Source organism: Ambystoma mexicanum, chromosome 7q (genome assembly GCF_040938575.1).
Source record: "Ambystoma mexicanum isolate Mex_15411 chromosome 7q, UKY_AmexF1_1, whole genome shotgun sequence".
Taxonomy (NCBI): Eukaryota; Metazoa; Chordata; class Amphibia; order Caudata; family Ambystomatidae; genus Ambystoma; species Ambystoma mexicanum.
Window position 1 is genome coordinate 573,112,543 of NC_090941.1, and position 27,324 is coordinate 573,139,866.

Genomic DNA, 27,324 nt, shown 5'->3' on the forward strand with positions numbered 1-27,324 from the left:
TCCTTGGGCTCCCAGTAGCAGGGTAAAAACTTCACATCTTGTACATGGCATCCGAAAGAGGGTTCATCTATAATCATAGGATATAATTCACTGTAACCTTTTTGTGCAATGTTTTCATGGTCAAGAGAAAGGTCTCACCCCTCCAATGAAAGCACTGAATGAAAAGAGATATCTGGCAATCCATTGCTTGGAAACTGCTAAACTGTGACAATTGCAGATTTTTGTGTGGCAGGAGTCAGAATGCACTACTTAAATAAATGCTTTTTTACAGGACTGAACAAAATGGGACGAAGTGGTTAAGCACAAGCTCCAACCTTGGCAGTCATAAAGAAACAGCAGATCCAACCTCAGCCGAAGCTGCAGAGGACGACAGTGTGACTGGGAAGAAAGCACCAGCAAAGGCCAAAGAGAACTTGTTAAATCTCATTGGTGGAATGAAGGTGGAGTTGAGTTCCAAGAAAAAGTTGCAAGCATTAAAAATGAACAGGGTCAAGGAGCAGGCCACAGAACCACCCAGTGACCTGGAAAGCGCAAGCAGCATGTTCCAGAAAGCCACGGAAGATAGTAAGGCCAAGAGGTAACGAGTTTATAAACTTTCATGGTCCTTTTTTAATTTGTTATATCTCCAAATCCACTGCTTTTTAGTAACTAATGAACTTGAGCCTCGGCAGCTCCATGCTCGCTGCTGATCAACAAGTGAGTGATGGCTGAAGTTTCTATTGCCTCCCCCTATAACAATCTCTGATATGATATGGCATTTATAACGCGCCTATGCACAAGTTTTTCAAGGCTCGACGAGGCAAGGGGGGGGAAACAAAGGGAGGACAGACAACGATCCTACTAGGCCAGGTGTCATTCAGATCACGCAAGTGCATGGGAAGGGGGGAGAGGAAAAGTGTGCGGGGGAAGGGAGAGGGGAAAGTGCAGTACATGGGGAAAGTGTAATAAATAAGATAAATAAAACAAATAAAAAAGCCAGCTAGTGGCAAGTGCATGGAAGTGCAGACATAAGTGCTGGTAGGGGGACTGTAGGGCTACTGAAAACTGTCCCCAGGTGCAGTGGTTGCCAGGGAGGCAGTGCAGGTGGCCAATTGACGGGGCCTGGGCCAGAGATCAGAAAGGGTGGCCAGGTAACCAGTGCAATTTCAGTCAGGAATTCAGCAGGGGAGGCGAGGAGAGAAAGCAGAAGCAAAGAGGAAGGTTTTGAGGTGCTTCCGGAACCTGAACCAAACTATGCCTTTCTCATGCTACCTTCCATGACTCACCGATTCTACCTCTTTTGCATTGCATTTTGTGCCCTTGTTTGATTCTCAAATCTAGGTGTGTGTGTTTTTAGCATCCCGCCCACCACTTTTTGCATTGCATTTTGTGCCCCTCTAACTACTAGGCTGCCTGGTGATTTGGGCTAGCGTTGTGCAGTTCAGCCACCCAGTCCTTCTATCTTCTGCCTCCCTGAGCTTCCTTAACTGCTACACTATCACCTATCCCCGCCCCTTCTCTCACAAAGTCTGGAAGAAAAAAGCGCAAAAAAAAGTATCCTGCCACTAACACTGGCCTACCCATCACAGACATCTGTCAGCGCAACTTCCAGACAAGTCTTCACTGATAGCCGCTTCTCTGTCCCCTCCCCAGACCTATGGGCTCCTCATCTTAACTCTTTACCCTTTTACATCCTCTTCCATTAATGGTGGCACCAAGTGGAAAGTCCTCTTGCCAGGCTTCTCCTCATCCCGCTGTATCATTAATGTCTACCACACAGGCACTCACTTGGTTCGGGGTCCTCAACCCAACCTCCTCCTCTTTGACTGGCGTCTGCCATCCCTCATTAACTTCCTTCCCTCACCTGCCTCTCGCCCAACCACTGTCTCTGTCCCTCCCCCTCCGACTAGGGTACCAGGCCCCCGAACTCCTCAGAAAACCTTCAAAGGCGGAGACCTCCTTCACCTGGCCACACTTAACACCCGTTCAGCCAACTACCACTAGGCCGACATCTGCCTCCTTCTTGAAGACGTTGAACTGAAAATTCTCGCTCTTACTGAGACGTGGTTCAATGCCAGCTCAGTCACTGCTTTTGACCCCATTCTCCCTGATCGCTAAAATATAATTTCTCCCTAGGCTAGACTACTGCAATAGCCTTTTCTTGAATGTACCCTCTTCCTTCCTACAACCCTTCTAGCTGATCCAGAATAGGGCAGCAAGACTTGTCCCTGGCCTCAAGCCCAGGGACTGCATCTCCCCTGCCCTAAAAACTCTTCACTGGCTCCAGGTTGCTGCAAGGATCAAGTTCAAATCCCTCTGTATCATCCATAAGGCTGTCTGGCGCCGGGGACCACGCTATCTGCAACTTACTCTTGCTAAATACTCTCCCTCTAGACCTCTACGTTCCTCCAGTACCAACTCTGTGTGTTTAGCATTTCACTAAACATGGGGCCGATGGCCGATCTTTCTTCAGCTGGCTCCCTCCTATGGAACAGTCTCCCCCTTCCTCTTCGTCTTGAGCTAGACCACCTCAAGTCACGGAAGCCCCTCAAGACTTTCCTTTTCACTTCGTCCTTCCCTTCCTCCCTCCTCTGCTAATCTCACAGTTGCTGTGATTGGTTACCAGGGCCCTTGTGTGTCCTTTGGGGCCCTGGCCTCCCGCACCCAATTACCTTAGTCTCTGCCATCACACAGCACTTGCCTTGGCACTTACTGGCCTTCGCCACTGTAGGCCTGCACTTACCCATCTACTTTTACAGTTGAAAGTTCCCTAGCACTTCCCATACTGGGCACTTAAACCTGCTGCTTGCTCACGAGCACAGGTACTCCGGAGCTTCCACCCTCTCCCCCCCTCTTCCCTCCTCCTCCTTCTGCACTTGCACACTCTGAATGCTCACAAGGCCTAGTAGGTTCGTCTTTATCCTACAGTGTATTAATAGTTTCTATCCCATGTTCCATCCCTATTGCCCTTTGGACGCTTTGAAACACAATTTACTTTTTGTACAAGCACCTAATAAATGCACACTAAATAAATAAATGCCTAGACTTAAATGCAGTGCTGTAAAAAGGCAAACCTTTTGAGACAAATAAGCACCCCAGAGTTTGCCCTAACATATTTCTGGGACATTGTAAAGTCCAAAATACTCCACTACCTCAGAGGTGTTTTGAGATGGAGAACCTGAGTTATGTTCCAACTTTCATTGAATGAGACTCTTAACTTTAATTTAAACACTCAGTGTGCAGTTATGTTAATGGGTCTTGTACCGCACACTGTCACCACTTGTGTGGTCTCTTGACACTGGCTGATCTGTAGTGGGTGCAGAGTTGGTGGTTCATTAGTGGGGGTGAGAGGGAGAAAGAATGAGGGAGCTTTCATGTGCTGTTGGCAGCTTCAATTCGGAGAAACTGGTCACTGAGCGTTGGTGCGTTTTCGGTCAGTGGCCGTCATGTGGTGTTGAGGCCTGGTTGTGTATGGTTTGGTTTCATGTTGGGTGTTGTGAAGTGCATGCGGTTTATGGTGCAGTAGAGGTATGGTTCGGTTTAGTTCAGAGTTTGAGGGCGAGTATGCAGAATGGTGAGTTTTTAGTATGGTTAGTTAGTAGCAAATCATTTCTTACCACCAACCATCCATCTAATAATGGAGGAGAGTACGCACAAATAAGGCCCTTCTAGTTCCCTGTGATGTTGTTAAAAAAATAATGAAGCAAAGTCCTTCTGTGCTCAATCAGCAACCTGTTGCACCTCTATACTTCTACGTGCCTTCAGCCATACTCGGCAACACACTCCAGCTGACACCCTCAGTGACACCATGTAGACCCTCTGCACGTTCTGCACGCCATGAACCCTCAACCATATACTGTATGCTCTAGGCTGTGCTCGATCTCGCTCGTCACACCCGAAGCCACTGCTTTGCATTTTGGGGCAATTGCTGAAAAGGTATTGAGCTTGGTGCTTGTTTGTGGGAGTGTGGCACAGTCAGAGGAATTGACCAATCAAGTCTTGAATAGAGGGGAGCCCTCTGAGAAAGGAAAAGGTTTTGGGAGAGCTGTGCTAAGGGGACGGTATTGGGCAGTGCTTAATTTGTAATAAAAAAAAGTGCCAGTGCCCAAAAAATATTGGCCCCATAATGCCGGGCGGGGCGCCACCCGCAGTGTGGGCGCGGCGCTGCCTTCAGTGCGGGCGCAGCACCGCCCTTAGCGCGGACGCCCTGGCCGCGCCAGTTCAGTGCTAGACCTACCTACATCGGCCCACCACCGGGCCATCACACTGCTGCTGCTCCATGTCACATGTTTGGCTCTGCAGCAACTGCTGGCACAGGCTAGTAGTGGGATGGATGGGGAAGGGCACACATGGGTTGAGAAAATATAATGCTTTAAAGTTGGAAAACACTTGTTATGGTAGGTCTAGTGGTTCCAGCATTCCGGCAAACCCAGAGGCAAAAGAGTGCATTAGAACACACTTTGGAGTTCTAGACCACACTTGTTAGACGTCTGAACCATACTTGCTGTCCTTGAAGTGATAATGTATTTGATAAAATTGTTGCAAACCTCTGGATGTTATCTTATTTGTCAATTTTGTAGAATGACCACCCCACCGCCCGGCCCACCCCCTCCCACCGGCCTGTTTCCCAAATGGCTCTGAGTGGAGCTGCGTTGCAATCATTGTCCTGGGACTCAGGATAGCTCAGCACCAATTGCTCGATTGGAAGCAAAATGACACAAAGCAACTCAGGTTCAATCCCAGACTCCTCGCTTAGAAACCTCTGGGTATTAAGCGTGTTATAAATACGCACCTAAGACAAGCTCCTCCTGTAACTGCGCCTCGATGCCCCCGGGCTCTGTGAGCGCTTTAAAAAATGCAAATAAATAAAAAAGCATTCTTTCAGTCACAGTTGCACTGTATTTGTCTCTACCCCTTCTGCCCCATCTGACAGTCTGTTAAAGTACACCAAGTATTGTTTATCGGTTAACTCAGGAAGAGCACCCTCCCCTCAGCCGTTCCTCAGTCGCCTCATCCAGGTGTTTTGTGTAATCAATTTACTCTCAAGCCCTTATCAGTCATCACATCTCATAAATGCATCCCTCTTCACCCTTCAAGCATGAGCATGGTGTTGTATAACTTGGAAAAAGTCATTTCTGCAAGACATTGTTGTGAAATCAACGGCCTGTGCTACTTCTGCTTTAGGGCCTCTTTCCACCTTAACACATATTAAAAAAACTAAATATGTTTTGTCACCCAATATTCAGGAGCCAGAGGAGAATGCATATTCGGATATCTCCTTCCCACTGACATGTTCTTGACATACTTCACGAAACTGCGGGGTGTTACTGTAAAGACTGGAGGGGGGTCTGTACTTATGCTCTCTATATGGTAGAGGAGAGGCACAGAGGACCCCAGCCAAGATTCTCTATTACGGTAGCAATGGATGAGCAATCAAGCCCTAGCTTCTCAGGAGGTGATGCAGGCTGGTTCTTCAGTACAGTGTAGTCCCCGAGCCCCCACAAAGGAATGTCCACACACTGTATTACTGAAAACAGTCTTTATATAATTAATATTTAAGGTTATGTACACTATCACAATAACTCACTTTGTGCTCAGAAAATCTACAATGGCAAATATATACAGTTCTAAGTGTTACGACAATTATTATCAGATTTCATTAAAGTGCATCAACTGTACTCTGGTTAAAATGCCACACAAATCAATTAATAAAGGGAACCAACAATAGACATAGTAGGGAAGCAGTTGGTTAGAACAATTGGCAGAATACTGGCCCCTACTACTAGACACAGCTCTGTGTGGAGATCCCCCCCCAACCTGGGCAACCTGTAAAATAAAGATATACCACAAGCCCAGTCCATTTGTTCTATAAGTCGTATTTCCTTCTATAATGTTTCTACCCCCTCACCCCCAATGTACCTGGTGGAGCAGAGTTCTTCGAAGAGGCATCGATGGATCCTTCTTGAGTGACTCCCTTTAAAGCAGGAGCCACGGATCGTCGAGAGGCATCGAAGAAGGTGAACTTGGCATTGACGGCGTCGATGAAAAGTTCGAGGGTGCCGAGACCACGGCGTCGATCCAGGCGGTGCTGGTCGGCGACGTCTTGCGAGGATGAGGTGTGCGGGGCACCTCGGAGTTGGATAGTTCAGGACCACAAAGAGTTTCTGAAGAGCTGTGGGCAAACAAGGGCGTCGAGTCATCAAAGTCTTTGTGGTCTTTGGGTGGGGGTAACCCACCGGCGGATTCTCCTCGGCGCGTCGGCGTCCTCGACTTTCTCCGGCAGGATAAAGCGGCCGTCGGTGCGGACAAGGAAGTTCTTCGATTCAACAGTCTTAGGCAAAGGCGCGGGCAGCTCTGGGCGTCAGCGGCACGGCATCATGCGGTCCCCTCTTCTGGGCAACACGGCTTCGACGGGCCTCCAGCAGTTACGGCGATACTCCGAACCCTGGTCGACGACAATGGACTTCGACAGCGTTGATGTCTGGGTGCTTCACTTCATTCTCCTCGGCGGTCCCCGTCTCCGGTCAGCAGCCTTTTGAAGGTCTGTCTTCCAGGGAGCTTTGGCGAAGGTTAGCGGTACTCGATGGTCCCTCGGAGCACGGGAAGAGGGCGCCTAGCCAGGTCCTCTCTCGGATCAGTCCTTGACGAACTCGACAGCTTTCGGATCGGGTTGAAGCAAATGCAGCAGCAGTTCTTCTTCTTCCAGCTGGGCGTCGAAGATCAGCATGTCCACTTACTCTTCAAGTGTAGACACAGCTTCTACAGTGGTGAGAGGCCCCCAGATATACTATTCTGTCTCTCATCCACACTGCTGGGTCACACTCAGCGGCCAATCATACAGAAGGGCATTCATGCAGTCAGTCAGCCAATCAGACATACAGTGCATTCCGGCCATACTCCTCCCTCTCAGACAATCACAACAAGGAATGTGTATTGGGACAAGTGCCCAGCCGTTCAACACTACACACTGCATTCATACCAGTTTCGGGCAGGGCTGTCTCAGTCTTTGTCTCTCATACCAGAAACCAGACAGCCACAACAAGAAGTGCATATTTGTCACACACTCCATTCACCCAGGTCCCACCCACAGGGTGTACCCACAACATAGTCACTGGGAAGGCTCCAGCCAGCCTGGCCTGGACTTCACAACAACACCATATATGGAACTTCCACCCAACAGCCAGTCAGGGGGAAGGGACAGGGGCAGGGCTTCCCATGACTTTGGGAAAACAAGGTAACAATCAATAGAAAGCAAGAGGCCACAGGGGCCATCCTGTTTTCTATCAGGAATCAACCGATTCCAATGGCAGGGCTTGGGTATCCCAAAATGGAGGATACTCGGGGCACCTGTCAAATTCAGCATGGAGCTGCCACCAGCCCATACCCTGCTCTGTGGGCCACTCACAGGTGCCCAAAAACATACACTAGGGGCAAGGGTATCCCATGGGTCTGTACACCAAACCAAAAACAGGAAGAGCTGCACTGCCAGGAGTCCCACATGGACTCCTGGGCAGAAAACAATACAGAACATAAGTGAAAAACGACTACAGGACAAGGACAGGGCGGTCCTGTCCCTCCAATGCATTTCCAGCATCACAATAACTGACACCCACCTCTATCTGAGGATTGCTCCTTCGGAGCACATGCTCGGAGCGTATTGTACCTAGGTTAAGGGGCCACATCTGGTGTATAAACCATACATCAGGATAGAAAACATGCGCTGGAATTATGTAAAAAAAATGACAGCAAAAGACAGTTGAGAATTATACACGAATACTCAACTAGTGCTTTTATTTATGACGACAGATTAGTGGGAACGTGCACCATGCTTCTCCCCGTCTAGTTTCCATGTGTCTATCTATGCCTGAAATGGCATTTCAGAAGTTCGTCTTTGCATGGGCTTTTCTTGCGAAGGGCAGCCGGATCGGTTTCGGCCCAATAAGTGCACCGTTCCAGACCGGGTCCCCTCGCTGAAGAACTAATGAGGCCGATAACATTAAAAGGAAGAGCGGAAACACCCAGGCAAAAATTCACAGTTCATGTTTCGCTTAGATGAATGCTATCCAGGGCCGGACTGGGGCATACAATTGTCTCGAGTCAGGCTCGGCACCAATGAAAAAGAGGCCAAAGTTGCAAACGACATTTCATTCCTTTTGTGACAGACTAGTGGGACCACGCTGCCGCTCGTGCCCCGCCCGGTCTTGTGCCTTGCCCTGCCTTGCCTCAATCACTAGGCTACCTTCCGTGTGGCCGCCACCGCAATGGCCATGCTGAGCCTGATGATTACAAAAATAGGTGCACAGCAGCCCCACGGAAGGTAAGATTTTAAAAGAAAAACGGATATTTGGGCGGCTGGAGCCCATCACTTTCGAAGTGATGGGCCACGGCCGCCACTCAAAATAAGTTATTTCTTTTAAAACCTAACTTCCGTGGGGTGGGGCCCCAGCCACCGGCCCCACGGAAGGTCAGGTTTTCAAAGAAAAAAGTAAAAAACATACTTTTGGGCACAATCCACGGGCCCGGCCGCCCGTGGCAGAGTCACCCGACTCAGTCTGCGGCAGAGGGCAGCCCCTGGTCACAGAAATTGGCCTGGCACTGACTGCAGTCAGCAGCACACTGCACACAGACAGAAGCCCGGGTACGGAAGGGCCCCTGGTGGGGTCCTGACTCCTGGGCAGTCAGGACACCACCAGGGGACCGTGCCGCCACCCGGGCCCGACCTGCACCTTGCCTGATCACTAGACTGTGACAGGCTCAGGCTGCACTGCACGCAACAAGTGACTTACCTGCTTTGCCAGCTGGGACTTGGTCTCCTGTCAGGGCCTCAGGGTAGGGGGGGCGGGTGCGCACACTTGCACCCACACAAATGAAAAAGCAGGCAGAGGGGGCCCCAGGAAGCAACTAGGCTGTACCACGCAGGGCAGGCTCTCTCTCTCACAAGTCAGGACCGACGACTCCATGCCTCGACACCTTCACTTCACAGTAGCTTGTGAAATGAAGGTGGCGCCGCGCTGCCTCCTGTGGCAACAACAACACGTCACCATGTAATTTCACTGGCTTAGAGGAACAGCCAATGAAAACTGCACATTATGTGTTACTATACAGAATGTATCAAATACCGCATAGTGACAACAGAATGGTAGTTTTCATTGGCTGTTTGTAACAGTTTGTTGTTCATTGCTATTGCTGGCCCCTCCCAGGCCCAGCCAGCCATGGCCTGCAACCAGCAAGCACGAGAGAGATCGAGATCAGAATGACAAATCCCAATGATTTATAATCGAAGCAAAGCGAAGTGGAAGAACAAACCAAGCAATTGCATGTGCGCTGGCCCCGCATGAGTTCCGGTGCCCAAAAAAGAGTGCCAGTGTTGGCCACCGGCAGCCACACCCACAAATTAAGCACTGGTATTGGGTCAAAAGACATTTTTAAAAATAAGAACAAAAAGATCAATTTAGAAAGACTGTCTTTGTGGCCGCACAGAGCGCTCTTTCTAAATCTAAGAATCGCGCCGCTGCCACACACGAGGGCTGACGGGCGCGGGAGCGTCGGGTAAGTGACTGTGGGGCTATGTGTTCTGTGTATGTGGGTGCGTGCATGTAGGCAGTGTGTGTTGTGCTGGGAAGGCGGTGGTGGGTGGGGAAAAGGGAGGTTTTGGGGGCTAAACCATAAGAAAACAATTAATGGGGAAGGGATCACCTTTCGAGGGGTGGGGGTAGAGGAGGGGGAATATGTCCTATTTCCACATTTTAAAGCCATTTTAAACTTCGGTCTTTAAAATGCAGAAGTATTACTTAGAACCAAGGGGACATCGGGAACAAACAATTCTACTTCTTTGCTGATTACAGCCAGTTTGTAGGGCCATCTAGAGATTCCATTGACACACTCTACATCTCCCAGTGCACAAGAAATTATCAAGGGTGAGCAGGAAACGGTCACAAAAGCGGTGACCAAGAGCATCACTCTGCTGTGTCTTCACCCCCTTTTATTCCTCAATGAGTGATACATGGTAGGAACGTACAAGCCTGCCTGTAGACGCACGGTAAAGGACCAGACCTGTAATCTAGGAAGTTGGGTCTCCAGGACTACTGCAAATTGTGCACTCTCGCCATCGGTGTATGTGAAGAAGGGTCTCAGTGGAAAAGGGAAGTCATGCTGCTTCATGGAACTGGATGGACAATCTCCAGCTATTCCCTCAGGCCAGATGATGCTACTGCATACCCTTGTGCCAGGCCTGATATTGTGTTGTCATCATAGAAGACTGTGTTGAAGCGGAGTTGGTGGCAGGGCTATCAGAAGACCGGCTTGCCTCCGGTCCCGGAGGAAAAAGACCTTGAGCCACTGTTGTACAATAGCTCTTTATTCTCCATAAGAGGTTTCCCAGAGCAATTGTGGCCATCTTTAGCAGCCATACCTTTTTAAAGTAACTGATGTGCAGGGTCTCGGGGGAGCCAGATTAAACACCCAAATTCATCTCTGGAACCTCTGGGCTGCCCTTCACAAAAGTGTCATGTTTGTCAGTTTTACTGATAATTAGTCCCACTCCCATCAAAAAAACAAGAGTAACTGAAGCACAGTGCAGACTGCAACCCGTGTTGCCATGTGTATGGATGCGTAGATGTGTTCATATAAGAGGCATCAGCCGCGCATGACGCAGAGTTCTACTTTTGTGTTACTGGATCTGAAAACTGCCTATAAGATTATAAAATAATATATATGTGTATCTGTGTGAATGTGTTACAACAGAAATACCTAATGTGTTTTAAAATTAAAATCTATTTTTACTTGGGTAAAAATACGCCATGCAGCAATGGGAAGTACTCTATAGCTCCCCCCTCCCACTTCAAAATGGAGGGAGTAAAATACTCCCACTACCTTTTGATCAGTAACTACCTGTAAATGCCCTCTTCCTTGACAATACCTAATCTCAAATTCAAAATCCAACAGCTGTGAACGTCAGGCTCTTTGTGCCAAAGGTTACTGTTTCACCAGAAAAACACATAGTTTCTATGTGTTACTCTTGGTAAGGCATATTCAACATAAAATTGACATGCCATCTGCTAGCAATTGCAAATGGCTCAAATCCAACTTGCAGTTAATGGTTTTTCCTTCCCGTGTGTCAGATGGGAACCATTTTTCAATGTGTCTGGGGACTTCAGCTGTACCTCTTTGACACCCACTAGTGCAGAGAAACATTTCTGGTTTTATTGTTATGCTTTAGGAGGAGCATGGATGCCAGTTACTAGCTGTCTGGCGTAGATGTTGCTATCTCTGAAATCCCCCTTAAACCTTCTGGCACTGCCTCAGGGTTTGGCTGTTGAATATGCAATGTCAAGGAGTAGTGGCATCTGACATGGTATATCAGATTGACATTAATGAGATTTTTTTCAATCCTTTTTTCCTTCTTGCCTGGTATGTTTGTCTAGTCTTGATATTTTTTTTTTGTGTGTGCTATGCATCATGACATTGCATTATAATACACAACATTGGTTGGATATGATTTTTGCAATGGCTTGATTATCAGTTTTTAGCCGTGAAGACTGAGATTGCTCTGAAATGCATTGGCTTCTGTACTGCATACTGCATTCTAAAAGATAATATAAATATGGGTTGAGTTTATTTATTGTACTTTGTAGAGAAGATACCCTTAGGCGCAATAAAGAAAAATAGTAACCAAAAGTTTGCTTTTGTGTCCTAATCAGAACGGAGTTGAGGAACCGGAACTCCGTGGTTATAATCACTTGCGACCACGAAAAAGCGAAAACTCCTAACAAAACAGTGTAGTATCTGGAAATTGTCAGGGCGCTGAGGTTGTTCAAAGGGAAGCCCAAACAAATAAGGTTCCTCAAAGTATTTTCTTGTAGAGAAGATAGTTGAGATATCGAGGAATGCATTAATGGATATCAACTATTATGAACATTTAAGTACATACTAACTGTGAGCATCAGGTTGGACCAAGGGTATCCCTGGTCCTTTTTGTTGGTGTAGTTTCTGGTGGCTATAAACCCAGTTCGGTCTGAATCTGCAATTATCCATAATCTTCCTGTGAGCCTCTATGCTAAGATTTTTATAAACTAAATAAACCCCATATAGTGAATCACACTTCCTTTGTTGCTTCTTCTTGTTGGGATGGTTTCTCAAGGGCAGGAGTCAGCAACTTCCATCTGAGGAGATGTTTGCCACTAGTACAAAGTGCGCAGCAGCAGGCTCCCCCTGACATGGATCCCACCCACCACTTGCTCTAAACCAAAGCGGGTGGAAAAATGGAAGGCAAAAGAGCACGAGGGGGGTAAACCAGGCGGAGCATGGATGTATTCCACAGTAGTTCGCAGCTGTCGCTGCGGGTTCCCAGCCGCCGGCGCCCTCCCAAACAAGCCCCACCGGGTGCAGAAGAAGGATCCTCACTGCAGCTGCCGGGTGACAGATATCAGGGGCGGAAGTCAGACGCAAAGTCACTGGTGGGTTTATGTTTACCAGGACCAAGCCACACATCCCGTAAGGAGGCATAGTGGTCCAGCAGCCGGCTCTGAGATCACTGCTGGTGGCGGGCACCATATTGGATTTAGGGTGCAGATCTTTGGATCGGCACAGCTTGCCTTCCGTAAGTTGTTTGTCACGAAGAGTCTGTGGAGTACTGCCTGCCAGCTTCCTATGTACATTCCTGTATTTTGGGGGTGAAAATTAACTGGGTAAAGGGGTTTTAGGGCATTGTACTCGGGTCTCGATCGGCTGCACTCACTGAGCCATCCTCTCACCTTCGGCTCCATGCCACTCCCCATCTACTGTTAATTAATATGATGTTACCAATGTCATTTGCTCTAGGATTTACATTGCTTTTATGATGTTAGGCGGTCGTTCAAATGGCACCTGATACCACTTCTGCTATCCGGGTGTAGCCCCTGGTTTCCAGGCCCTGGTCGATGCAAGGGTGTACTGTTCCCTTGCCCGGAGCAGAGACAGTTCCCATGAACACCACCCCCACGCCCCAGCACGCTGGGTAGGGAGGAGCGCTGCACCTGCCAGATAAAATTGCTGTAAACAGGAGATGGGCTACACCCAGAGTTCTTCGATGATTAACAGACACAGAGACCAGAGTAAACTCTTATATGGATTCCAATGAGGACCCCACATCTAGACCTTATGATTCCCCTGACGTGAACTCCATCCAACCTGGGACCGGCTACGCCAGCTCACCCTTCCTTGGAGGGGTCTTGGGGACCCTAAGGATGAGTTTGCCGCAACCAATCCCCTTCCTAAACTCGGGTACCACCCACATGGAGAGTGAGGCCTCAGGATGGCCTCTGTGGGTGGTCCCATCTTGCAACACGGCCTTGGGCAGGCCGCCAACCTAGCCCCCTATCTCACGCCAGGATACCTCCCCTCTACCCCCAATAAATAACAATGGCTATCTACTACTCTCTACTTCCCCCTACTTAGCATTTACCCTACATAACATTAAACACATATACACATAACTACTCAGACACATATTCATAGACTCACAACATACATACAACATAAAACACTATTACAATGGTATGACTGCTGCAGTCAGTCACCCCATCACAGTACCTTGAGGTCTGTTCTGGGGCTCTAGCTCTGAATGGGTGAAAGGCTGGAGAGGGCTGGTTGCAGGCTAGTCCTGTTGACATTTGATGTTGGGGCCCATTCCCCACAGGTCTGGGCCCTGGCCTCTCTTCTGTTTTCAGGGTGGCCCTGTTCACCATGTGGGGCCACCACATTCAACGCTGGCAGCCCGGGTCTTAATCTATTCTGGGTGGCCTCCTGCATGCATGGGGGACCGCCCACACTTACTGCTGCACATCCGCGGTGGATATGTTCATTTTGGGTGGTCCTCATTGGCTGGGGGGCCCACCCAAAATCACTAGCGGCCCAGGCACCATTAACAGAGCTGGCAGCGTCCCCGTTGCTATGCTGATGCCGCCTTGCTCACTGCAGAGCGTCAGGCAATGCGTTGTTAGAACGCAGGGGGGTGGACGGCCGGGTCTTCACCCGGCCCGCTGAGCAGCTCGGGGCTTCCTTCACCCGGGCCGCTCAACGGACTGACCTTGGACTTTGCCACCACCTCAATCTTCACCGCTCCACCATCCTGGGTGGAGCGGACTTCTCATCTGCTGTGTCTCTCTGCATTCCTTCCTGGGCTGCTCCTGACATACGCAGCCCGGGAGGATTTCATTGAGCGCAGGTTTGCCTTGCTGGCCATGAGGCGGGCCTTTGAGGGCACGGCCGGGCAGCCCATTCGGGCCGCCCCCACAAGCGGTACTGGTCGGGCTGATTTTAACGGGCCCGGCAAGCTACCGGCACTCTGCCCTGGCCATAAATGTCTCTAGGGCACGTCTGGTCTGGCCCCCGGGGCAGCCCGACAGGCGCCACTGCCCAGGGGTGGCCGAGCTGCCCCTGACATAGCAGCTCGGCCCACCTGCAGTGTCTCTGTGGGGGCTCGCTGTTGCGCTGCCCAGCACTTTCAAAGAAATAAGGCCCCAGAGAGCCGCTTGAGGCAGCGACTTACCCCCCCCCCCCCACACCCGTTCTCCCCAGGTAAGGCTCTTTCTTCTTCTCTCTCCTAGGGGTGAACTAAGTTGGGGCAAGGGGCTGATGTAAAGAAAGGGGTTGAGTTTGCTTGTTGTAAAGGTTTACAAGTTTTATTTTATAGAAATGCCTGTGAGTGCACTAAACCTCCCCTCAATCTGGAACTCGGCATTGTGGCCCATCTCCGGTATTAAGACCTTTTTATTTGCAGGTTGCTTAGCGCACCCCACCTGAGCAGCTGGTGTCGGATTGTGGGGTGGTATCCATGGAAGCTGTCTCTGCTCTGTGGAAGGGAAGAGAACACCCTTTGCCCAGACCCGGGCTGGAGTATTTATAATACTATCCTTCCTGGGCCAGCAAAAACAAATTGGGGAATACACTGGCATTTTTGTAAATTACTTACACTTGTGGGTATGGTATTTTGCAGTTCGGGTTAGACAGAGCCTTTTCCAGCAAGGTTGGACTAACTCCTGGTTGGTTTTGTCTTGTTGAAGCAAAGCTAATGATCAAAATAATTTTTGTAAGTGGATTGCTTGGTAAAGGATGTTCTGGAGGAGGCAGGGAGGATCTGGAGTAAGCCACATTCGGCAACTCCTACCAATAAAAGAATAAACCTCCGTTATAGGCTGAAACCTGCTGAGGATTTCGCTCTGTTGGCCTGCCCGCAGTCATCTTCTTTGGTTGTCGCAGCCATGTTTGCGTAAACGGCATCTGCATCGTCGTCCTTATCCGCGTCACAGTTGCTCAGTAAGGAGGATGGGTCCTAAAGTGCTTGGGTAAGAAGGTACTTCCGAACTCGGCCTTACAGTTGAGACAAGTCAACGCCACAGCGCTGCTTGCAGCCTCAAACCAGCGGCTTTGGAAAGGTCTGATGGAATTTGAAAAATTCATTCCTCGGGACCATTTGGACAAGTTCAAGGGCGGTCTGGTGGACGCTAGAATGGCGGTACAGGACCTCCTCGGGGTGGCTGTGCACCACTTTGGCACAGACGCATCCAGGCAGGCGTGGCTGCATGCTGTGAAATTTACAAAGTAGGTGCAGGATAAGGTGCTCGATCTCTCGTTCAGGTCTGAGGCTATCCAGGTGTTTTTCTGGATTCAGAGGTTTTCAAGAGCGAAAGGTGAGGCTGCAGGACAGGCCACCCAGTATGTAAAGGAAGAAGCAGCAGAAAACCACTACTAGGGGGTTTTCCTCCCACCAACCTTCCTGAACCAGTTCTTCAGGCTTCTCCACAGATAAGGCAACCAAATGGGATGGGTGGGGGCTGGATTTCCTTCCATTTGGAGTCCTGCAGGACCAGAACAATGGATTAATGGGTACTCTTGATAACCAGCAGGGGGTTCAGACTCCGCCTCCCGCTCCTGGAGTTAAGGGCGATGGAGTTCCAGCTATTATTATTCCCGTTTGCTCATGGTGCCAAAGTCCAACCAGGCACGCCTGCGCACCATTCTGGACATAGTAGACTTCAATCTTTTCCTTCCACTGCAGAAATTCAAGATGATCACCCCCAAACAGATCTGCTCAGCCTTGCGGCAGGGGGACTGGATCTCTGCAGTGGATCTCAAAGATGATTACTTGCATATCCTGATAGGGGCCCCGCATTGGAAATGTTGAGGTTTTCGTTGGGGGAGTTTCATTTTGAGTTTCGAGTCCTCCCTTTTGGTCTCAATTCTGCTCCCAGTGTTTTCACAAAGATGATAAAAAGGGAGCATATATCACATTTTCATCCCTTTTATCTAAGAGCATACCAATTGTGTCCAACGTTTGCAAAACTATTTTCATCTCGTATTGGCAGGGTGATGATCATGGCTAGAAGCACTGGAATATGTATGTGCTTCGTTACTGGACTGCTGCCCCCACCCCCTCCTCTTTTCCGAAATGTAAAAAGAAAGAAGGGCGCAGTGGGCATTTTAAAACTCTCCTGGTTGTTGGGCTGGGATTGCTACTTGGTGTGATTGCTTGTGATAACATACCCCTAGTTGTGATAACATACCCCTAGAAGACTGCATTCAATATTCATTTTTCCAGGTATAACAACTAATGTAGTCGTGAGTGAAATTTCAAAATGAGTTGAAAATATTTTGAAAGCTAGTTGTATACTTTATTATAAGAGACACTGAGCCTTTGTGCGTGCACTTTGAAGTGATCACAGTTCATTTGGGCTAGTTGCTCCTGCAGCGCGGCCTCCCGTTTCCTCTTAATTAACCTTGCTTCCCCAGGAAAGGTCCCCGTTGACCAGCTTCAGCATCTTCAGTGGTGTTCTTCCCTCAGTTTGTGTCCTAGAAACCAGGAAGATGCCAGGCGACTCCTCCGTTCTGGACTCTGAGTTGAACTTGGTTTTCTTTAACTTGCCTCAAGCCTTTCTTTTTGCCCTCTCCACAGAAAGTTCCTAAGTCCAGAGCTTGTAGCTGCTGCTTCAGCAGTTGCTTCTTCCCTGCCTTTTGATAAGGACCAGACAGAATCTGAGCTACTTCAACAGCTTCGGAAGCACGAGGAGGAAACAGACTCCCTGAAACGAGGTGACAGCAACAACATAAGGTCTGTACACTTTGTCATTTCTTTTTTTTAACCATATCGAAATGGATAGGCCTGCCTCATTTGCATGTCTGTTTATGAGGCTTGCTGTTTCCCAGCTAATGCATCGTCATCTTTATTTATTCCCGTGGCTTGTATTTCATGTTGTTGAAGTGTGTGTTTTTCTTCTTGAAAATGCATAACAGAACGTGATTCTGCTTCATGAATTAATTGTAAAAGCCCTCTGATTAGAGGTAACTGTCTTTTCTGTGCCAACTCCCCTGCTTGCCAATAGTAAGAGATAAAAAGGTACATTTCGATGTGGCATTAAATCACGTTAAGGCACACAACGGCATTCTTCAAGTTGCTATTTTGAAAGGTAGTAGCACTCGCTTCTTTAATTGGCTGCCACAGCACGAAAATGGAGATGTATGGATCTGGATCCTGGCAGTAAGATGGACTAAAGCAGCCTGTAGACCAACCAAAGTTCCACAGGATATACACATTGCTGTCCTGGAATTCTGTATGCCAGGAAATTCTGAATCTTTCCTTTACTCTGCAAAATAGGTCCCGCTTCAGTCAATAGACTAAATAAACACAGCGTGCTGCTTCCTGTGCTCTGAGCTGTCCAACTTTGTAGTCTGGATTCATTTGGTAAAGAATTTGGAATGTTTAAAGAGTGTCGCGCCATCCCAATAAAACTCACTGTTCTTGCTGAAGTTTTGTAATGCCATCAAAAACATGCTTTGCAAAGGTAGATCAGTTTGCTCAGTACAGACTCCATGATGTGCTAGATGAGCTGGCATTGCTACATTCAAATTCCTGTCCTTCCTCCCCGATTGCTTAACCCTTGCAGGTAAATCTGCTCTGTAGCCCACACTCGTTTGGACCTCATTGAAAGAGCGGGAAGACGTTGTAGCCGTATGCAGTAGGAGACACAATGAACAATTGAGTGCTTTGTGAAATAAAACCTCAACATTATTTCATTAATTGGTGACGTGGCATATTTAAAGGATTTCTGAGACCAACCTACAGCAAACCGTATCAGGAATAGTTGGGATGATGTGTAGAAGGTAGTTGGAAGGGAACCACACAGATGGCACAGAAGGGGGGCAGTACTAATTGGCAATCAGTGAGGGCTTTGCGATTTTCATACAGAAGGCCAAGGTTTCCTCCAGGGAAGGAGAAAGGTCATTCGGCTCGATGAAAGGGGAGAGGTGAACTAAATAAAGGTGGACACACCGAAGATGGGGAAACCGAGAGGAACTTGGGCAAAAGTGCAGGGGGTTAAGTTAAGAAGCGAAGAAAAAAGCAGGCAATAAGAAAAATGGGAAGATGCGTGGCAACCATAGAAGTATTGAGGAAGAAGGGGAAACGTAGGAAGTAAAAAATATGCATGATTTTGAAAAGTGAATAGGTGTTGCAGGAAGAGCCAACAATATCTGCTTGTTTTAGACGTGCAAACGAGTGAGTGAGTAGGAAAGGTGTGAAGAAAGCTTTCAAACTATATGTTGGACACTTTGTTTATTGGCCAGACCATTCCATGGCATGGAATCCAGGCTGGTAACCTGAAGGATGACCTCCTACTTTTAGTGGTTGGAGAAGGAGAAGCTGCAGCACCAGTTCCCATCATTCCTGCAGCTTTTCATAGAGCTGAACACAAATTCCGATTCAACTGAATTCCTTCATTGGTGTGGTTAAAGTGGATGCCAGATGAACCCTACGCAGGCAAACACACAGAGGATATGCAGACAGGAGGGTCCAGGTTTAATTTGTTTGTGGCCAACGGAAAACTGTAAATGTGATCTCTCAAATTACATGGAATTAATGGAAATGAAAATGATAGGCTGTGCCAACAGGTGGTCTTGCTGCTGTACACAGAAGTACAAGTATAACCATTATGGAAATGTGCTTCAGCAGTGTCTTGCTTTCAGCATGTCATGAAGAGAAGTCCGTACCCTGTAAGGCTGTGGTCTGTGCCTTTTGAGGCCGTAGCCTGATTTGTTGCCAAGGTTTGTTTGGCTGTGGGCTTGTTTGGTTTGATTTTCATTAAATGACTGGCTCCAATGTTTTCAGCGCCATAAAAAATGTCAATGCTACCGTCTGAAAAAATATTGTATCAAGCCACTAGAAGATTTAGTTAGAAAACGCTGGTGTAGGGAAGAAAAGCGTTTCGTCTGCAACCCCCATATATTTCTTTAATTTAGATAAATATAATTTGGCATTTAGGTGCTGGTTTTTATAGTGCGAACCTACCTTTGACGTAACAGCGTTCTGTCCAACAAGGAGAGGCACTAATAGGGTACAATTATCAGGATACAATTTGATGGCTAGACTAATAAGGGTACACTTGGAAGGCCATGGGGTGGGGATACAAAGGGTTGCAGGCTGCAGATTCAAGTTGGGGAGGAAAGATGGACGATTCTTGTTGAACTTGTTGGTGGATCTGCAGCTGCCCCCTTGCTGAAGCAATAGATCCTCGGATTCTCTTCTTCAGCAAGCATACCTTCATAAACTGGCTTAATGTTCAGCCTACAGAACCGAGCTATACAAAAACTACATTAACTCCGTTAAAATTGAGTCTGAACTGGATAATATTTCTGCCATTTTATTTTGTTTTTGGGGGCTTGCCACCCTCTTATTCTGCTTTTGTCAGTGGTGGGAGTGGAAACGTGTTCACTTTTTCTTCACAAGTGTTTGGTTAGTGTATTGCAGTCATTGTCCTTGTTGGTAAAAATGAACTGAATGGGACACCTTCAAAGGGACATTTCTAGTATATATTGTCTGGTGACTACTCAGCTTTGCTCCGTTCAGAATCTTTCACCTCAGAGAGAGATCGTCCTAGTAGTGACTTAATAAATGGGTATCTTCTAATTTTGTAAAGCAGTACATTTTCCCCAATGCGTGCTTTCCTGGCGCTGTGTACTGTTTGACAGCGCAGCACTTTGTCAATTTAGAAGTCTTCAATCTATTATTCAATAAAGGTGCGTTCTTGTGTAGTAGTTGTATGACACTGTCCCTCTCCACGTGCCTTATTCCCCTCCCTGTTATCCTTCTCCTCCACCCAGGACCCTCTCCAGTCACCTTCTTCTGCCCCTCTCGCTCTAACTGCCCTCTTGTTCTCATGCACTCTTTTTTTTTCTCACTCGCTCACTGCCCCTTTGTAAGTTTTGCACGTTTACTAGCTGTCCACTGCCGACAGCTGCGTGACCAGGGGAACAAACATATCATAAGGGGTGGCGGTGCCGTGTTTTATTTATACTTATTGCTGTGAAGAGGTCATTTGTACCACATGTATTGTAACACTATTTCTATACCGAAGTCTAAGCGCCCAGTTACGCTATATAAGGAAATAAACTAAACTAAATTAGTTTGCGAAAGTAGAGAGCTGGGGTTGCAGTGGCTATGATGTCTTCACAGATGGTCGGGAATGCCCCCGGGACCCTTCTTATTTGCTCTCCTTCATCTCTGTATTGTGAAGCCTGCTTTCATGAGGGACTTAAACTGGTAGTGATTGGGTTGAGTACAGTACAATATGTGTTGATATGTACTTTGGCTTGTTGGTGGCGTTTCATCGTATTTTGGGAGTTATTAGTGATATTGTAGTTTATGCAAATGTCTTGCTGAAGGGAGAAGGTGGTCTCATTGCCTTGATTTTTGAGCATGTCTTTCTGTTATTGAATTGTCGTTCTGATAAATTATGCAGTTTCTTGGCATTTAATGTTGTTGCTTTGAGGTGTCAGATGCTGGATTGTCTGTCTGGTTGTAATCGTATCTCCAAGTTTGTTGTTGTTCCTAGATTTTTCTTCAGTTTGTATGTGGGGTGGGGGATGGTGGCTGCCGAGACGAAGCCTGACCTTTTACATTCTAACACAGTAGTCACATAATTACAGTACATCAAGTTTGAGAGTTCAGTGTATATTTGGTTATTTTGGATTTGGTTTTGTTTTGTGTTCCCTGTGCTATTGGCATGTGATGTGGAACGAATGGTGTAATATTCTGCAGGATGCAGAATGTGTTATATAATGTGGCATTGCATTTTGATATTTGTGTGGAACACTGTGTGCACACCACGATGTGATGTGAGGACAATGGTCTGTGATGGCAAGTGAAATGTGTTCTTCGATATGGCAGTGCTTGGTGTTTGTAGTGTCTGGAGTTTCCTTCCCCTGTGTGTCGTCAATGGACCTGGGGGATGTGTATACTACAGATAGGTGAAAGTTCAGTGGGTTTGAGTGGGTGGGTGTTTGTTGTGTCTATATGCACCATGAGTGAGGGTGTGTCAAGTGATTGTCCTAGACTGGTAGGTATTTAATGTTTATTGATTCTTTATTTTGGAAATTCCGGTTTTAAGGATTTCCTATTAGCTGAGTAGTTATTAAAGGGGTAGTTCACTGAAAATGTTTGTTGGCCATAATGAAAAATATACATATATTTTTTAAAGTTCCTATGTACATTTTTGGGAAAATCGGCCTCAAAGTCAGGATTTTGCATTCACTAGGAGGCATCCATTTGTACATTTAAGCATCCTCATGTGTTAATGTTAAGCTCTACATGAGTGATGCATACATTGATGCTTTTGGTGATTGAAATCTACTGGAGTGAGCACATGCAAGGGGTGATGGGTTCTCCTGTGCTGTGGTGAAGTATTAGCCTGTACTTTTGCAGTGCATGTGTGGTAAATGAGCTTGTGTACAGAGGTTGTGTGTGCCTTCTGGGCACAATCACCCTATTGAGCTTATTGCTAGGGCATGTTTAGGGATCATATTTGCTCGTGTCTCTCCACAATGAATATCAAAAATTCCTCCCTAAGCTACATGCCCCATTCATTTTCTTTTTCCAATCATATTTTTCCAATGTTTCCCCCCATTTAAGTTCTTACCCATTTCCCTTAATCTAAAAATGCTAATCATTCTACATTTTATATTGTAACTGTTTATTCTCCAGTCCATATTATTTTGTATTTTTTAAATGGTTATTATTAATGTGATTTGGTTTAACAAGTCAACCTTACACATACCATATACGCAAATAATAGATAACACACTTATACATTCAATATTAATATGAAGGTTCTGATTTGTCACATACAATCCATTAAACACAATATACAACTATTTCATAAGTAACATTCCTAAAACCAAATTTAGAATTCTACTGCATGCCTTAAAACTATTTCAGGTGCAAGTAAGAAGAAGAAATCTCATAATGATATAATACCTAAACAAACATTGGTCCAGCAGTACCATTTTCTTAAAGTTCAACAGTTCGATTATCAAACAAGGAACAGAATGCACGATAGATACCAACATTACTAAAATTAATTATCATCTAATTGTAACCTTCTCTATTTTTCCTAAGCATTTTAAAACTTCAGTAGTTAATAAAATGGCTTGCCCACTCGAAGATCTATACCAAAAATCTGTATTTAACCAATCGGTATCATTTTGTAAATCTGCCCAGTATTAATATTCTTGAATTTTGCAGGGCATTTAATCAATAAATACTTCAATGTTTGTGTTTCATTCTTTGAGTCACACAGGTTACAGTAACTAAGTACTTCATTATTTTATGAGCGTATTGAAAAAAACTTCATTAGTGGGTAATAGGCATTGGGAAACTTGAACAGATACATAGGCAATGCGCCCAACGGCTTACTGCCTTTTGTAAAACGGGGATGCAATGTATATCCGTGCATCTAATCTATTGTATTGGTCCAGTCTGCTCGAAATACATTTTTTTCCTCAATACAGTGGGATGGATTATAACACATCCATCTTCTGCTGTTTTCCATGTAAGAGGAGGTCTGCAAATAATACTGCATATGTTTATTCAGACCCTTAACATCGCCAAAATGCTTTGTAATTCTGTGACCTTTCTGGGAAGTTAATAAATCCCGGTGATTGGAGGAACTATCTACCTCCATATTAAAATCAGCCATCATAATATTGTGATCACTAAGATTGATGTCAACAATATTAAACAACAAATCATTATCAAATAAAGGTGCGGAAAAGTAACAGGTAATCAATATTTGATTTAAGATTTCCATTTTTCCAATGTACATTTTTTCATCTGATCACCCTCCATATTCCCATTTGCGATCCTAAGATCCCAGACACCAACTAACTTACTCAATTATTTTCCTCCCATATTTGAATCAAATTGCCTGCTTATCATTTCTGATGTCGCTAGAGGCATATTCCAAATTAAAACCACTGGCTATAATGATATTTTTTACATTCATGTCTGTCATGTAATCTTCCCTCGGTTTATTCACCTCAGTGGTAAAATCAGGGTTTCAAATAGATATCCACCAACAAAAGAGGGTTAATAGATACTTCAGATACTACCTCGAATTTTTCTAAGATGGTATTTTTTTTTCTTTTTTTATTTTTTTTTACTGCAATTCTGCCCAAAGGGCCTCCTCCATTCAGAGCATTGGCTAACTGCTGAATTATTGAATGACGTCCCTAGCAATGCGGTTAGTCTGCCATATGTCTTGGAGCAATACAATGCTTGTTTTCTAAAAATATTTTTCATTTCCTCATGGGTCATACAACCATTGTAAACCTTTGAGGTCCATATTAGGAGAGCATACCGATCGGAGGATTCTACTTCTGTTAGTCGTGTTCCCCTCACACCCAGTTTTTTAAAGTCTCCAGATAAGCTTTTTGGAAGCCAGTGACATCACCCTGAATGCCCTATGTGCTATTGTTAAGGGGGTTTTCCATATAAACCGTGCGAGTTCCACAATTACTATTTTTGCATGAAATCATTAGCATTTCTCCCTGCATTTTCTTAATCCTGAATGGGCTATACTTGGGAATAATTTTTTCTCAAATTACTATGCGATTTGATGCTAAAATATCATAGCCCATTTGGTAAACCGCCTCTGCTTCCGCCAACATTTTTACCACAATTTTCGATGTGATAAACAGCTCTACTAGGTCTGTCCTTGCAGCATCAAAAAAAAAATTTGCAGGGTCATTTCTGATGTTGAATGGAAAGATATTTTGAGAGTGGGTGTGAATCTAGGGAAAGTTTAACCTTGCGTTTAATTCGGCAGAAAATTGTGGGTAGGTTGTATTGGACACCTGTGAGGATGTTTAAGTTGTGGTTGAGTTTGGATGATTTGTGTTGGAGTTGTGGTAGGAATAGGGGTACTCTTTTACATCTATTGTGGGAATGCCCTAGAGTACTGTCATTTTGGTGTGAGGTGATAGATGGGATTGATTTCATTTTTGGAATACGTTTACCTAGATCTGCGGCGAATATAATCTTGCTCTCGCATGTTGAAAGGGGTGCTCAAATTAGGAAACATGATTTTTGGATTGATAGAGCTGTGATGGTTGCGATTAGATTAATCCTCAGGATCTGGAAAACTAGGAAGAAACCAAGCGTTGAGGATTGGTTGATAGACCTGAGGGTGTTGTCTAGGTATGATAAGGTTTCGTTGAAGAATAGAGGCAAGGAGGACGAGTATTTGTTGCTGTGGGGTTCGTTTGATGCTCTCTATGATTGATTTGCTCATTCATGGAACATTTTGGTGGCAGGTGGAGATTAATTTTCTTTTTTTTCTCATTTACTTCCCTTCTCCTTGTGATGTTGTGTTTTGTCTTCGTGGTGTTTTGTGTGTGTAGGGTTAGACATTTAGTGAGGTTCATTTAGCTGAGTTTTACATAGTTGATTTTATTGCAAGATTTGGTTTAATTGGTTTGTTCGTGTTTTCATTTGAATTGAGTGCTTTATTGTTTGTTTCAGCCTATGTGCAACTGATGTATTGTAAACCTAATAAACGGAAGTAAAAAAAAAAAAAAAAATTAACCGAATCTATATCTCGATGACAAAAGACACAAACTTGGGATCTCATGAAATAATCCCAGAACATAAGATCTGTTCAACACTACAACTACATCAGAGCTGACAATTAGTTTCAGGATCAAAATGTTCGGAAATCCCTTCCTCCTGGATGATTTTGTTATCGCAACTATTGTCTGAGTTGGTATATACATGTGGCGGATCAACGAGTTGGGAAGGTGCAGAATTTACAAAACTGGGCTTTCCTCCCCAACATCTTAATTAGTTTGAGTTTCGGCGTTGCACATCAGGCCTTTAGTTTGCATTTCCCTACTTGTATCACAGTGGGTTGTTTTTTCTTTTCATTGACTCCACTACAGGGGCTGATGTAGAAGTTGCCAGCTGATCAATATTTGTGTCCGATCTTAACTCATCCTTTCATTTCTCCGGGATCAGTCTAGTTGTCAATAAACCCACAAACTCAGCGTCCCTGCAATGTGATCCACCGTCTGAGGTCTGGGTTGTAGCCACCTTTTTTTCCCCGGCCCTAGATTCATTCTTAAGTTTGCCAGAAATGTATTACCTATCATGATCTTTCTAGCATATGTGTTGAAACTGTAATTTTCTTTTGTGGCTATCTATCCATCCGCATCTTCTTCAGTTGCATGCAGGTTCTGCATGAATTTTCTTTAACTTTTCCTATTTTTTTTTTATTTTTTGTTTTGCTTTTTTTTTAGGGCCTCTTTGTAGGTGGAAATAGTTGTGCATCTGTAGCACTATCCACGTCAATTGGTGCAGTTGCCCCCAAAATGGAACTGGAGTGCAGACTTGGAAGCACTTCTGAGTTTGTAGTGTCCAAGGCACTCTCCCATCTTTCTTGCATGAGCCCTTGCATCATTTGTAAAGCAAGTTGTGTTTTTTTTTTTTTCTTTTCTCTCTCAGTTGTAATGTGTGCGCTGAGAGTTTCAGTTTTATACTATCGTATAAGGTAACAAAGGAACTGAGGACCATATGTAGGGAGGAAATTGAGGGGGCTGTTTTTTACCTTATCTTCTAAGTCCCACAAGGAACGATGAAAACCCTGGTGGGACACTTGGGTAGATTAACTATCCAACTAAATTTGATGTTCGGTCATAAATAAAGGAATAGCTTTCAATTCTAAACATTAATTACCTTTCGCATAGTGCTCCCTTTTTAATATAACTTCACTTGTTGGGGAGTTGATTCATTCTGCTCTGTGATCATTTCATAGATTTAGTTCTAGAATGCTGCCGTCATTAATGAAGTTTCTTTCTTCTTATGAGAGCCTGATTTTTGTTACTTCAATGCACTTTAGTGCTTGAGCCGGCCGTGGGATAGAAGTCTTTAATCTTCTTTTGGGTGGAGCCTTGATTTTTAGAATTTGTAGTGATTTACTTGGGTCAGATTTAGCATCTTCCATCGATGTTGAATTAGTGGGCACCCCAACATGTTCTTTCCTCCCAGCAAACCCGAGGCTTTGGCGTTTTGCAGCGATAATCATTCTTTAGAGGCAATTTGTGAAGCTGGATCAGCGACGGTGTGCTTTCCACCTAGTCATTGAACACTTCATTAAGATTTTTAGGCCGACTGCTTTCCAGAGGACCATTTTGCCTGGCGTCAATGTCCGAGCATTTGCACACTCTAAAGTCGGCACGCATTCATCTGGGACCAACTTGCTTATCAAATCATACAAGATACCCAATTGCAAGCAAAGCAAAAGTATTAGTGGAACTCACGGAACAGTCCCAATTACTTGCAGTACCCTCCGCCGGGCGCTGACCGTGCACTGCCGTACTGCAGTAACACTTTTCTAAACATACCGCATTACTAATCAAACAGCTTAACAGCTCTCAACCTCAGAAGGCACATTACCTTGCTGCAGTCTTTGTCCATGTATTCTTGCATTGTATGTAGAGCAAATCTGCCCATTTACTCTTTTATATTATAGCTGAAATTTGTCATAGCAAGGAAATCTCAAAGCTACGCATTCCACTCTGCTGCAGAGAAGATTTTGTCTTATGTTTAATGTTGCTTACTGGGTTGTCCTGAGATTCTAGGCCAAGGGTTTGTTGGCGCTGTTTACGTTAATTGAAACTGTACCTCTAACTGCAAAGCATGAGATGTTTCATCTGCTGCTATCTTTTTATGCTCCGCTATATTGATTTAGAATAACATATAGATTGTTTTTAATCTGTTATAGTGTTTTCTAGATCATGTCTTTTGGTTTCAAGTGTTCGCTTGAAGATATTTCAGTACAAGTGGGGACCTATATACTAACGGTACAGTGCTCCACTTACCTAGAGATGTGATGCAGCGTTTTTTGTGTTGACTTTGTCCCTATTGAATCTGCAAAGAATTTGAAGAGGAATCTACAATTTATGAACTGCTAATTTATTCTTCAGCCATGCTGCATCATGTTGTGCTTTTTGACAGTTATGCTCCAGATTAGGTTTCGGAAGACA

The 27,324-nt window shown here is 45.5% G+C and overlaps 1 protein-coding gene across 1 annotated transcript in view; it reads left to right on the forward strand.

The window, feature by feature from the left end:
* Positions 1-27,324, forward strand: part of MRPS31 (mitochondrial ribosomal protein S31) — a 459,089-nt gene that overhangs the window by 56,384 nt on the left and 375,381 nt on the right. Inside the window, exons 2-3 of the mRNA XM_069639273.1 lie at positions 272-577; positions 16,910-17,065. Of these exons, the coding sequence (XP_069495374.1) occupies positions 272-577; positions 16,910-17,065 (462 nt within the window). The remainder of the gene's footprint in view (positions 1-271; positions 578-16,909; positions 17,066-27,324) is intronic.